The following is a 12,635-nucleotide window of genomic DNA, read 5'->3' on the forward strand; positions in this document are numbered from 1 at the left end:
ATATGCCTCTTGTTTAGCCTTTGCCACCTCTACCTTTGCCCTACGTCAGCTGATGGAAATGCTGGAACAATATCAAGATGTGTTCTCAAAACACCAAAAGCGAAGAAGCCAAGGTTTTGTGCACAGAATCCACCTCACATATGACCGTCCCTTCCGCCTACCATATCGGAGAGTACCCCCAGCTCATTACCAAAAACTACGCCAAATCCTCACTGAGATGGAAGAGCAAAGGATCATGCGGAAATCAGTGAGAGAATTTGCGTCCCCTCTAGTGATAGTTTGGAAAAAGAATGGTGACCTCAGGATATAGACAGACTTCAGGTGGCTGAAAGCGAGGACGATAAAGGATGCTCATTCTCTGCCTCATCAGGCAGACTGTCTTGCTGCCTTTGGTGGGAATTCTGTTTTCAGCACCATGGATTTAACATCTGGGTTTTACAAACTGCCCAGGCATGAGTAAGACAAAAAGTATACCACCTTCACAACACCACTGGCTCTGCATGAGTATAGCAGAATGCCACAAGGCCTCTGTAACAGCCCCGCATCTTTTATGAGAATGATGATGAGCATTTTTGGTGACCTCAACTTCAGCACCCTGCTATGTTATCTCGATGATCTCCTGGTCTTCGCCCCATCAGAGCAAGAGGCCCTCAACAGACTGCCAGCTGTTTTCCAGAGACTGAGAGAACACAACCTGAAGCTGAGTCCAAAAAAATGCCATCTGCTGCGGCAGTCTGTGAAATTCCTGTCACATTATTGATGGTGATGGAGTGGCTGTTGACCCAGGAAAGGTGAAAGTCATTGTCAGGATGACAAAGAAAGACTAGATGGAGGATGATGGTCACACACCTTCAGTTCAGAGGGTGAAATCATTCCTTGGAATGATATTCTATTACCAACACTTCATTCTCAACTGCTCTTCGAGTGCGAAGCTTCTGTTTGCCCTCACATCTGGTCAAAAGTGGAGAAACAAAACAAGAAACTGGGAGTCTTCAGAAATCTTAAACCTACAGATTCGACTGATGATTGTGACTCCGCCTTCCTTAGCCTCAAAGAGAAGCTTTTAAATTGTGTGGTACTCCACCCACCCAGACTTCTCCAAATCACTGAGCCTGTCCATTGATGCCTCTCAACGGTCTTGGGGCAGTTTTGTCCCAAATACCAGAAGGTGAGACAAAAGCCCACCCAATTGCCTTTGCAAGCAAGACTGACTGGATTAAAAAAGAGCAACCCAGCCCATTGCTTGGAATTTTTGGGGTTTAAGTGCAGTGTTTGTGAAAAATTCGGTCATTGGTTGAAGGGACACATTTTTACAGTGTGGACCGACATTACTCCACTAACCTACGCAATGACAAAACCAAAACTTGACGCCTGTGAACAGCAATGGGTGGGCAAGCTGTCCCCATACACATTCAACATCAAGCATATCTCTGGATCAAAGAACATTGTGGCGGATGCCTTGAGTCGAGATCACTTCTCCAGGTCAGTCGGTCAGAGATTGATCAGTGAGCCATACGAAAACCTTTTGGCAGAGAGGTCAGTCGGTCAGAGATTGATCAGTGAGCCATACGAAAACCTTTTTTGGAGAGGCTGAGGCTACAAATGTGAAAGGAGTGCAAGATTTTTCAGGTGCAGGGTTCAATGCTCTCAGGCACCAGATTGCGCAACCACAAAAGCCCCTTGTGGCAATCACATTGGAAGTCAGGGCTCCTCTGATGTTAAGTCCATCTGTCAAGCTCACATTGAGTGAGAAAAGGCTACAGAGTCAAGAGCGGTGCAATTTCTTAAGGTGCTTTCCCAGATGGCACCGTTTGAACAAGATTCACGTCCATCTCTGTCTCTTGTGGAGCTTCGTCAGTCAGGAATCGGATCCAGACATAAAGTGGGTCCTGCGGCTTGTAGAACGGGGAGAACCACCATCTCGGAGGGAGGGAATCAACTTACCTTGCAAGGCACGAGCATTATGCAAACAGTGGCACTGCCTAAAAACCCAAGATGGAGTCCTCTATAGGACAATAAAAGACCCATCAACTAGACATACTAGGTATCACTTTGTCTTAACACCCAGTTGTAAAGTCAAGGCCCTTTCTGGAATGCATGATCTTGCAGGGCACCAAGGACAAGCCAGAACCATACACCTTGCCAGACAATGCTTTTTCTGGCCACAAATGGAAAGAGACATTAAGGATTATGTTAAATGCTCCCAACGGTGTATCCTTGCAAAATCCCCTGAACCAACTGTCTGAGCCCCACTGGGGAGTATCCATACCTCAGCACCCATGGAGTTGGTGTGTATAGACTTTTGGAGTGCTGAGGATGGCAGGCAAAGGATGTCCTGGTCGTAACTGACCACTTTACAAAATTGCCTCATCCTTTCCCCTGTGTAAATCAAACGGCAAAACAGGTTGCAAAGAAGTTCTGGGACAATGTATTTTGCATATACAGTTTTCCAGAGCAAATACATTCTGATCAAGAAGCCAATTTTGAAAGCAAACTCTTACTTGTCTTGACACTTGTCTCATGTATTTTAATTTCTATTGCAGTTTTCACAGCCTTTTTGACCTTGTCTGGATGTTGCTGTATTCCCTGTCTGCGCTCTCTCCTAAACAGAATTATTACCACAGCAATTTCACCCATGAAGAACAAAATGGCTCCCGTTTGCTTTCCGTGCTCTTTTGCTAAATGTGAAGCAATCAAGAGGCACATTGGGTGTCATTATATAAAATGCAGATGGTGCATCCAGCAGCATTACGAGACCTGTTAACAAGAAAGGTGAAAAAAAAATATTGCTCTACTGTATGTGTTACTACTGTAGGAATGTTTCTATGCTATTTTTTAAATTTTTAATTATTTCCAGAATGTGCATCAAGCGGCTGTCCATGGCTGGAGATTGCTTTCACATTTAGCACACAAAAAAGGACTTTTAGAAGGGTCAATTTGAACACAAAGACACACGCATGCCTGCACACATAAAGTTTATGAATCAGTGTAGTTATTCTTGCAATAAACTTAATTTGCAAGCAAAGTACATTTTGTTTGTGTGATGTTATTTTAGAAGGAAATAATTGGTGCAGATTATTTTTATCATAAAAAATAAATAAATAAATGAAAGGATTAACAGTGATGGACATGACAAAGACTTTTACTTCAGTCAGACAAGTGTGGCGATTATGAAGGACAAAACCAGTATTTTAGCGAGCAGTGATTACAGTACAGCTTTTTTTGTGAAGAAAAAAAAAAAAAAAAAAACGAAGCAACATTCTTCGATCGTTGCCGAGATGGAAAGATTACTTATGTTGTGAATCGAGGATCAGATTCAACGTAGGCTTAATATCAGTCTCATGTTCATTTAGGGAAAAGGTATGCCGTATTTTCCTAACTTTGAAACAGAAAAGAGAAGAGTATGAGGAGGAATTTACCACTAGCAAGGGCTACCTGCACTTGCTTCCTTAGCAATACCTGAGCGCATCCTCCCGTCTTTCTTTGCCATACACTTCTCACAGTAACGGTAAATGAAGCAGCTCATATTTTTTATTTTAACGTAGTTTATTTTTTATATGAAGTACCAACACCCATCCATTTTCTGAGCCGCTTATCCTCACGGGGGTCATGGGAATGGTGAAGCCAAACCCAGCAATCATCGTAAATTTTGACTTCAATGGTGAAATCCGACTTAAGCCACAATTCGAGTTAAGTCGCTACTGTAGGAATGGATCTCAGTCATAGACCGAGGACTCGCTGTATTCAGAAAAATATGTATTTTGCAGCTTGCTGCGATGGTAATCCAAAACAGATGTTTCATTGTAGCACCTCAGCTCACAGATCCCTCTGGTGTATTTGAACAACATAATGAGGCTCTCTCCAGTTAAGACAACTTGAGTGCCAAACGTTTGTAAAAGAACCACAAAAAAATAAACTCTGAAAACAAGATGCAATCAAATCAGTTTTAATGGAAAAGGCACACTAAGCAATTTAACCCTCTGTTGACCCATGTTGCATTTTTTTGCACATGGTACATTAGGGCCCCTTTTCCAGTTTACAGAGTTGGCATTTGGCATTATGGACCAGTGTTGTACAATTTCAGATAACCTGGAACCCTGCTTGGTTGACAAAGGGATACAGTGGAACCTCGGATTTCGAACATAATTCGTTCATGTGAAGTGTTCAAAGTAGTATTTGTTCAACCGCCGAAACATTTTTTTCCTCTAGGTAATAATGTAAATGAGATCTAATAGTAAATTCAGATTCTCACTATGACTGCCTGCACGACTCAGTAGCTTGTCTTGGCACTGCACCGTGTGCGTTTGGCATCGCTCTGCTTGACTCTGCTATGCATTACATGGGTTCAGCTTTGCTCGGGTGCTTGGACACCGAGAATTAGGTCGAACACAAAGGCATTTTTGGGTTCAAAGTTCAATTTGTACAACTCCTGCGGTAATTGAACTCAGATGTTCCGTGAATCCAAAGGTAATTAGCATGTTCAGAAAATATTGCTAATCAAGCAATTTCATTTCAGACACCTAACAGTAAAGATATTTTGGCATAGAAAAAGTATGAAAATACCCAGCAAATAATTTTCCTGGACAAAAAAAAACCGACATTTTGATGGATAACTGCCAATAACTCAAACACAGTCAAATCATTTTCAAAAGGAAATTCAGTGGGCCATGTCTTTACCATTATTGATGAAATTATTCGAAAATGGCTTGACTTCTGACTGCATATTTCTTTTGTAAATGCTCATATACAGCTGTTATTTGTATTACTATGATGGCTTGAAAGTAAATTACACTTGACAACTGCAGTGGAAACAATTCTATCCTCAATATTTAAAAACTAGGTCATTGGTCCAAATGATGAAAGGCTGAGGAAATAAAATGGTCACACTCTTACTACGATGGCTTGAAAGTCAATTGCACTTCACAACTGCAGTACAAACAATTGGATCTTCAATATTGAAAAACTAGGTAATTGTTCCAAATGATGAAAGGCTGAGGAAATAAAATGGTCACACAGTTAAAATGTCAAACGTTTATCTTTTTTTTTAAATTATAATCCAAAGCTGCACAAAATGTTTGACAAAACGGTATTCATGCACATGGATCAACAGAGTGAACATGCAAGAAGATAGTAAGGAGGCATAGTGTTGTCAATAATTTCCTAAATTGTAATTGGATAGCACACTTTTACAATATTGAGAAACTACATTAAGGCTGGAGTTCAACTGAAATAAGGGCTGGAATGAGTACTCAGATATTTTGAGTACCTCGATAGAAAAAATACTGCGAGCAATTTTCTCTGCCTGTGGGAAGAGTAGATTTTACAGTGAAATTCAAAGGATGAGTGAGCTTAATGTGGTACTCCGCCCTGACAACTAAGGAAGTAGGACGTGGAAGCGACTATTTGAAGCAGAAAAATAATGGTGACGAAAAGAAAAAATTAGAAAAAAAAAAATCTAAAAAAAATGAAGAATAGGAACATGTGAGCATTTAATTTTGAAGAGCAAAGCAAGCTCTATGACATGTAATTGTCGTAACGCGGCTCTTGCTCTCCACCAAAGATGCCCAGTATGAAGCTCGGTCGAACCCAAAAAGAGTGAAATTAAATGAGTGAGATTCATGTAACTTACTAACACAATGCCGTCACCATAAAAAATACTTCATACAGGGTGCTTGAAAGTTTTACTTAGGCAATGTGTGAAATATAGCCAGTGTACTACCATCTGTTCTTTAAGTAGCTGCATTTTGTGTCATGTAGGTAAAAAAATGGGAAAAGTGGTCAGAGAAGAATTAAGAGTAAAACTGAGCATGTACTCAGGGCTTTGTTGAAGTCAAATGAAGGAAATGTGTTTCCCCTTGATGTCTTTTCATTTCAGTTTGAAAGGTTCCAAAACTTTATTATACCTAGTAAGAAAAAGGATATATTTGTCTTTTTCCCAGTTAGCTGATCCATGGTAATTAAAGCAGTCATGAACCTACTGCAAAATGTCACATGCTGAAATGCTAGCGGTTTAAGAAGTTGCACAAATGCTGTTTGTGCTTTTTTTAAAATAACGCCTTGTTTTTGAAACAAGAAATGCATTGTTTAAACTGAAAATTGTTAGAAGTTTCCCCACCAGAAAATGGTATTTGCGACTATGCAGAAAAAAAAAAAAAAATGGTGAGTTTATAAGAAGGAAACCAACTGGGTTGTTAATGAAGTGAAATTTGTTTTTTCAATTCATAATTGTTCTTTAACCAACCAAAAACATTTTATTAGATTACTCAACACTTTGATAAGACTTTTCTGTAGGATACTCGAACACTAAAGTATTCATTAGGTGCAGCCTAAATGCAATAGTAACTTAGTTAACACTCAACATTTATACATCATCCCTCATGTCAAATAACTTACAAATGTGGTGGAGCCAAATGTGCTCTTTACCACAACACTGAGGTCAATTACAATTAGGTGTGTATTTTGGTTAAGCTGTGCATAAGGATATAGTGTTTTGGACTTGGCTAATAAAAATGGGAATGCAGGACAATTTGCAGGACCTCTAGTGGGTGGTGATGGAAAAAAAGACTAATGAATGTCTCAAAAATATTATCCTTGATAAACTGATCGACGTCAGCAGCCATCATTAAAATTCTGTGAGCTATTTTTTTTACACAACTTTACTAAAGAGTTCTGATCGCTTTCCACAGCAGAGCCAACATGAATTTACAGCTGTGAATATAGTGTACAAGATTAAATAACAGCTTCTGTTGTTTCAATGCATACCAATTTTAGCATACATTATTTAATCCAAGAAATAAGAACAGAACACTCAAATAATGGGGTGACATTTAAATATTCAATAAAAAAATATTCAAACATTTTGATAAATGGAAGTATGAATCTTCGTGTCATGGGAACCCCCTCACCCCAAAACACATTTTCATGACTATAAGGCGCACAAAAAAAAAAAAAAAAAAATTAAATTTGGATGGGGGGGGCACCTTATAATCCAGAGCGCCTTATTTGTTCACCGACGTCCAAATCTGTAACTGACTAGGACCATTTTCTGCTGACATGCTACTTATATAAAGGAAACGCGGACGAGTGAGAGGACAGCATGTGGCATTACACGGGGTAGTGTGGACGTGGAGAAGACGTTAAAGGCATGCACCCCAGAAGGTACATAATGCCGGTATGTGTTTTTGTGCAAAACAACATTGTTGGTGTAATCAGGGTGCACAATTTGAAGTTGCGAGGGGCGTGGGAGTGATGGATGACAAATGCCGAACACAGCTTTATTAAGACTGGGAGGCAGCGTTGGGTGAGTTACATCACAAATGGTGAAAGGATTGTGGATTCTTGGGCTAACCTGTCTGATTACACTGTTGGTCTAAAAGCCAGTATTCATATATGAGGAGCCGCATGGTAACAAGAATGACTCTTGACAATGAGAATAACGAGAGGGAACCTGGCCTGTTTGATGGAGAACTTCCCAAGCTGTTCATTTTGGATACAGAAGATAATGACTTTGATAGATTTGTGGATGAGGATGAATAAAAAAAAAATGACTACATACATTGTTAAATACTTCAGTAATAATAAAGTGCAGCCAAAATCACTGTTTACATTGTTAAATACTTCAACAAAGTACAACTGAACTCAGTTTTGCCTGCAGTGCCTTTTTAAATAGCGTGCATGCAAGCTACCCCATTTTTTAAGCGAAAGTCGCTACCTAGCCATATGCTTTGTTGCACTAAACATGACTGTAGATAGTGTTTGAAGTGGATGTTCTGTGTCAATTATTTCTTTGCTCATTGGTTTCGTGTCCGCTGGTTGTGTTCTTTTTGCTGTGGTGTAATGATTTTGGTTTGGTGTGACACTGTGGGTGAGAATGGCATGCTGACTGGTGACATGCTTGCATCAGTCGTAGTGGGGGTGCGGGGTATAAGCTTGTTCTTATGCTTACAAAAATAAAGGTACAATTGTACCACACCTGTGCCCAATAATATGGTGCGCCTTATGGTCGCGAAAATACGGTAGTGGAAACTAAGACCCCAGTCCCTGAAATTTTCTCACTTGCCAAAGTAGGCATTACAGTCAGCTTGATTTACATGAGTAAGTACTGTACTTTAATTACAATCCTGCACCTCAAATTCTCTGACTTATGTGTTCACTTAATTAGCTTTTTTCCCCTCCTCCTTCTTCTCCTCTTCCTCTGCGGGATAAGAGTGCCAGGTAAGGCGCTCCTCATAGAAAGAGATGACCACCTGGGGACAAGTGATGTTGGCTTCTTTGGCTGGGACAAGGTCAGCCTCATCTGAATTCTTCCTGTTAGGAAATACAAGAGTGAGGAGGTGAAGAGGCAATATAGAGAATGAACATTTGGTAAATTGTGAGTTGAAAAAAAAAAAAACAACCGAACACTTCCTACCTAACATTAACTACAAGTTAAACCAATCTGATTGGCCTGATCGGTATTGGTCAATAATTAGCGTTTTATGCAGATCGGCTTTAAAAGTCATAACTTGTTGATCTGATCAATGTCATTGGTCAGCTTGGCAAAACATTTACTACAGCTGCCAACCGTGTACAGTGTATTCAGATCTAAAACCCACTGTATTTTTTAGTCTTGGCCCATGTATTTTGACGTAGTACTGTAAATATCTGACTACCAATTAAGTTATTAAAAAAAAAAAATAATAAATCAGTCGGTGTGGGCGATATGGGACATACACTTCATGCCTGGATTACACGACAAGAAAAATTGCTAAGTGTAGTGATTTAGTACATCCATCCATCCATTTTCTTTGCCACTTATTCTCACGAGGGTTGCAGGGAGTGCTGGAGCCTATCGCAGCTGTCAATGGGCAGGAGGCGGGGTAGACCCCAAACTGGTTGGCAACCAATCGCAGGGCACATGGAGACAGACAACAGTAGCACTCAAATTCACACCTAGGGCAATTTAGAGTGGCCAATTAATATTGCATATTTTTGGTATGTGGAAGGAAACCAGAGCGGCCGGAGGAAACCCACGCAGGCACAGGGAGAACATTCAAACTCCACACAGGTTGGTCTGGGATCGAACCCGGGACCTCAGAATTGTGAGGCCAACGCTTTACCAGCTGATCCACCGTGCCGACTTGATTTAGCACTTAAAATTAAATCATAAACTCTTGAAAGATTTTTTTTTACTATGCGGGAGAATCTTTATTTGCTTGACAAACGTCGTCAGTTGGAGAATACTCTGAAATGTTGGTACAGTAATCCCTCTCTATTTTGCGCTTCACCAATTGCTGCTTCAGTGCATTGTGCCTCCCCACCCCCACAAAAAAAGCCTGATCGTCTTACAGTGCGTACTGTATTACGTGAGGCGCATTGATATAAGGAGATATCCCCGGAGCGACGTGGACCAATGAAGCAAAAAACCCATCAGCTTTATAGAGCTGATTGGCTTCTCATCTTTGAAGACCCACAAGCAACCATTTCTCTCTCCCTCCTTCCTCTCCACCATTTTCTACACTGTATGTGCGCATAACGTCTTTAGTTCACAATGCCTCCAAAGCGCTGTGCTTGAGGTTCAAGCTTTCCCCAAAGCACCCAATCAGAAGAGGAAGATGTGGAAATGAGAGGATTGTTCAAAATGGGAGCTGCGTTCACTTTTTGTAAAGCGGATTGCAGAAAAACTTCGTGGTGACAATGACAAAAAGGAAGCTGATTGGTGAAAAAGTAAAACTTTAAGATCAAAGACTGCATAAGTTACGATTTTGTGGCATCATTTTGGCATGAATGAATCAGCGACATGCTAGATAAAGATGTGGTAAACATCCGTAAAACTGCTTCAATAACTTTTAATAAGGAAGGGAAATGTGTGATGATGAACCTCATGCTCCAATGAGGGATTCACCCCCATGAGGATAAGGCTTTTTGGCAAGCTAAGGTTGGTTCGAAAAATTTCTAAAGTATTCTGCCCTCAAGCGTGTGACAATGTGGTCCAAGCTGTCGAGTTTAGCAACTGTGTTAACAGGATTATGTCCTTGTACAGGGTGTTGGAGCAAATGGATTAATTGTACATAGTTCTCATATTCGCGCTCTTGTTAATGCTATTGCTATGATTAATACATGTGTATGAGTACATTGACTTGCGTTTGCTTTGTTTACTTACAGTTGCTTTGTTTATCACATTTGATGTGTTTTTATCGTTTCGGGCAGCCCTAAGGAAATGCAAAAGAGGATTCGTGAAGATGTGGCCAGAACTGGCTGGAGATGGTGAGCAAGATGCATCCTGTGTTCTCCTTACGAGCAAAAGTTCCTCTTGTCAAGGAGGGGGCATCACAACAGCAAAAAGGAAGTGACTTCACACCGGTGCAATAGAGATGTAACAGTGTCTGGATGGAAGTGATGTCACAATAGTGTGTCAGGTACATTCAGTGCTCTACACAACAAGACATTACGTGTTTGCTTTGTGACTTTTTGTTCTGCAATAAAGACGTTTTATTGTTGTTTAACTAGACGCTTGTACTGTTGTAATTTTTGTCTCAAGTATGCAAAGTATAAATGCTGTACCATTTGAGCTGACAAGATTAAACCCAGTGATTGTAAAAAAAAAATAAAAAATGCAGTGGTATTGAAATGAAAAGGAGCTTATGTCGTTGTTGATGAAAAATATTTTATTACAGCAAATTGTTTGAGCATTCCCAACTAGAAAAACAGGGCAATATTGTGTACAAACTTCAGCACGGTGGGTCAGTTGGAAAGCGTTGGCCTCGCAGTGCTGAGGACCCAGGTTCAATCTCAGCCCTCCCTGTGTGGAGTTTGCATGTTCTCCCCATGCCTGCGTGGGTTTTCTCTGAGCACTCCGGTTTCCTCCCACATCCCAAAAACCTCCAACATGAATTGGACACTGTAAATTGCCCCTAGGTGTGATTATGAGTGCGGCTGTTTGTCTCAATGTGCCCTGCGATTGGCTGGCAACAAGTTCAGGGTGTACCCTGGCTCGTGCCCGTTGACAGCTGGGGTAGACTGCAGCAATCCCGCGACGCTTGTGCAGCTAAGAAAATAGATGGATGGATATAAACATTTCATTTGTTCATTTATTTGAGTAGGGTTTTTTATTTTAATAAAATACTACCTAGCATTAAAACAAGCAGTATTACATACTAGTCATGCACAGAATAGGAGACCTGTTTTCAACTTATCAAAAATAATTTGTGCACCATGAAATAAACGTGCATTATCCATAATTTTTTTTTCTCATTTTATAAACTTTGAGCCTTATTTTTCTGTATTAATTAAAGATGTTACAGGAAAACACATGGTCTGCACAAGAGGTTGACATCGAACCAGCAGATGCTGAATCTTCATCTTTGGTACATTCCAAAAGTTGCCAGACTGATGAAATGCCCATTCATGAGAAAGGAACACATACAGTGCCTTGTGAACATATTAGGCCCCCTTGAACCTTTCAACCTTTCACCACATTTCAGGCTTCATACATCAAGATATAAAATCTTCATTTTGTGACACGAATCAACAAAGGGGACACAATCGTGAAGTGGAACGAAATTTATTGGATATTTTAGATTTTTTGAAGAAATAAAAAACTGAAAAGTGGGGCGTGCATTATTATTCGGCCTCTTTACTTTCAGTGCAGCAAACTCACTCCAGAAGTTCAGTGAGGATCTCTGAATGATCCAATGTTGACTAATGATGATAAACAGAATCCGCCTGTGAGTAACCAAGTCTCCATATAAATGCACCTGTTGTGGAGAGGTTTAAAGCCGGATTTGGATTAAAAAAAAAAAAATTCCCAAGCTTTAAACATCTCAAGGAGCACTGTGCAAGAAATCATATCGAAATGGAAGAAGTATCAGACCACTACAAATCTATCAAGACCTGGCCATGCCTCTAAACTTTCACCTTGAACAAGGAGAAAACTGATCAGAGATGCAGCCAAGAGGCCCATGATCACACTCTGGATGAACTGCAGAGATCTACAGCTGAGGTGGGAGAGTCTGTCCAACAGTCAGTCATACACTGCACAAATCTGGCCTTTATGAAAGAGTGACAAGAAGAAAGCTATTTCTCAAAGATATCCATAAAAAGTCTCGTTTAAAGTTTGCCAAAAGCTACCTGGGAAACACACCAAACATGTGGAAGAAAGTGCTCTGGTCAGATGAAACCAAAACGGAACTTTTTGGCCAAAATACTAAACAATATGTTTGGCACAAAAGCAACACAGCCCATTACCCTCAACACACCATACCCACTGTCAAACATGGTAGTGGCAGCCTCATGGTTTGGGCTTGCTTTTCTTCAGCAGGGACAGGGAAGATGGTTAAAATTGATGGGAAGATCAATGGAGTCAAATACAGAACCATTCTGGAAGAAAACCTGTTGGAGTCTGCAAAAGACCTGAGACTGGAACGGAGATTTATTTTCAAACAGGATGATCCAAAACAAAGACAATCTACAACGGAATGGTTCACACATAAATGTATCCAGGTGTTAGAATGGACAAGTCAAAGTCCAGACATGAATCAAATCGAGAATCTGTGGGCAGAGCTGAAGACTGCTGTTCACTGCTCTCCGTCCAACTTCACTGAGCTTGAGCTGTTTTGCAAGGAAGAATAGGCAAGAATTTCAGTCTCTCGATGTGC

The 12,635-nt window shown here is 40.5% G+C and overlaps 1 protein-coding gene across 1 annotated transcript in view; it reads right to left on the reverse strand.

Moving 5' to 3' along the window:
- Window positions 1-7,255: 7,255 nt before the first annotated feature.
- The window catches only part of LOC133514580 (chromobox protein homolog 1-like), a 49,571-nt gene continuing 44,191 nt past the window's right edge, over window positions 7,256-12,635 (reverse strand). Inside the window, exon 6 of the mRNA XM_061846392.1 lies at window positions 7,256-8,307. Within this exon, the coding sequence (XP_061702376.1) occupies window positions 8,154-8,307 (154 nt within the window). The 3' untranslated portion in view covers window positions 7,256-8,153. The remainder of the gene's footprint in view (window positions 8,308-12,635) is intronic.

Source organism: Syngnathoides biaculeatus, chromosome 16 (genome assembly GCF_019802595.1).
Source record: "Syngnathoides biaculeatus isolate LvHL_M chromosome 16, ASM1980259v1, whole genome shotgun sequence".
Classification (NCBI taxonomy): Eukaryota; Metazoa; Chordata; class Actinopteri; order Syngnathiformes; family Syngnathidae; genus Syngnathoides; species Syngnathoides biaculeatus.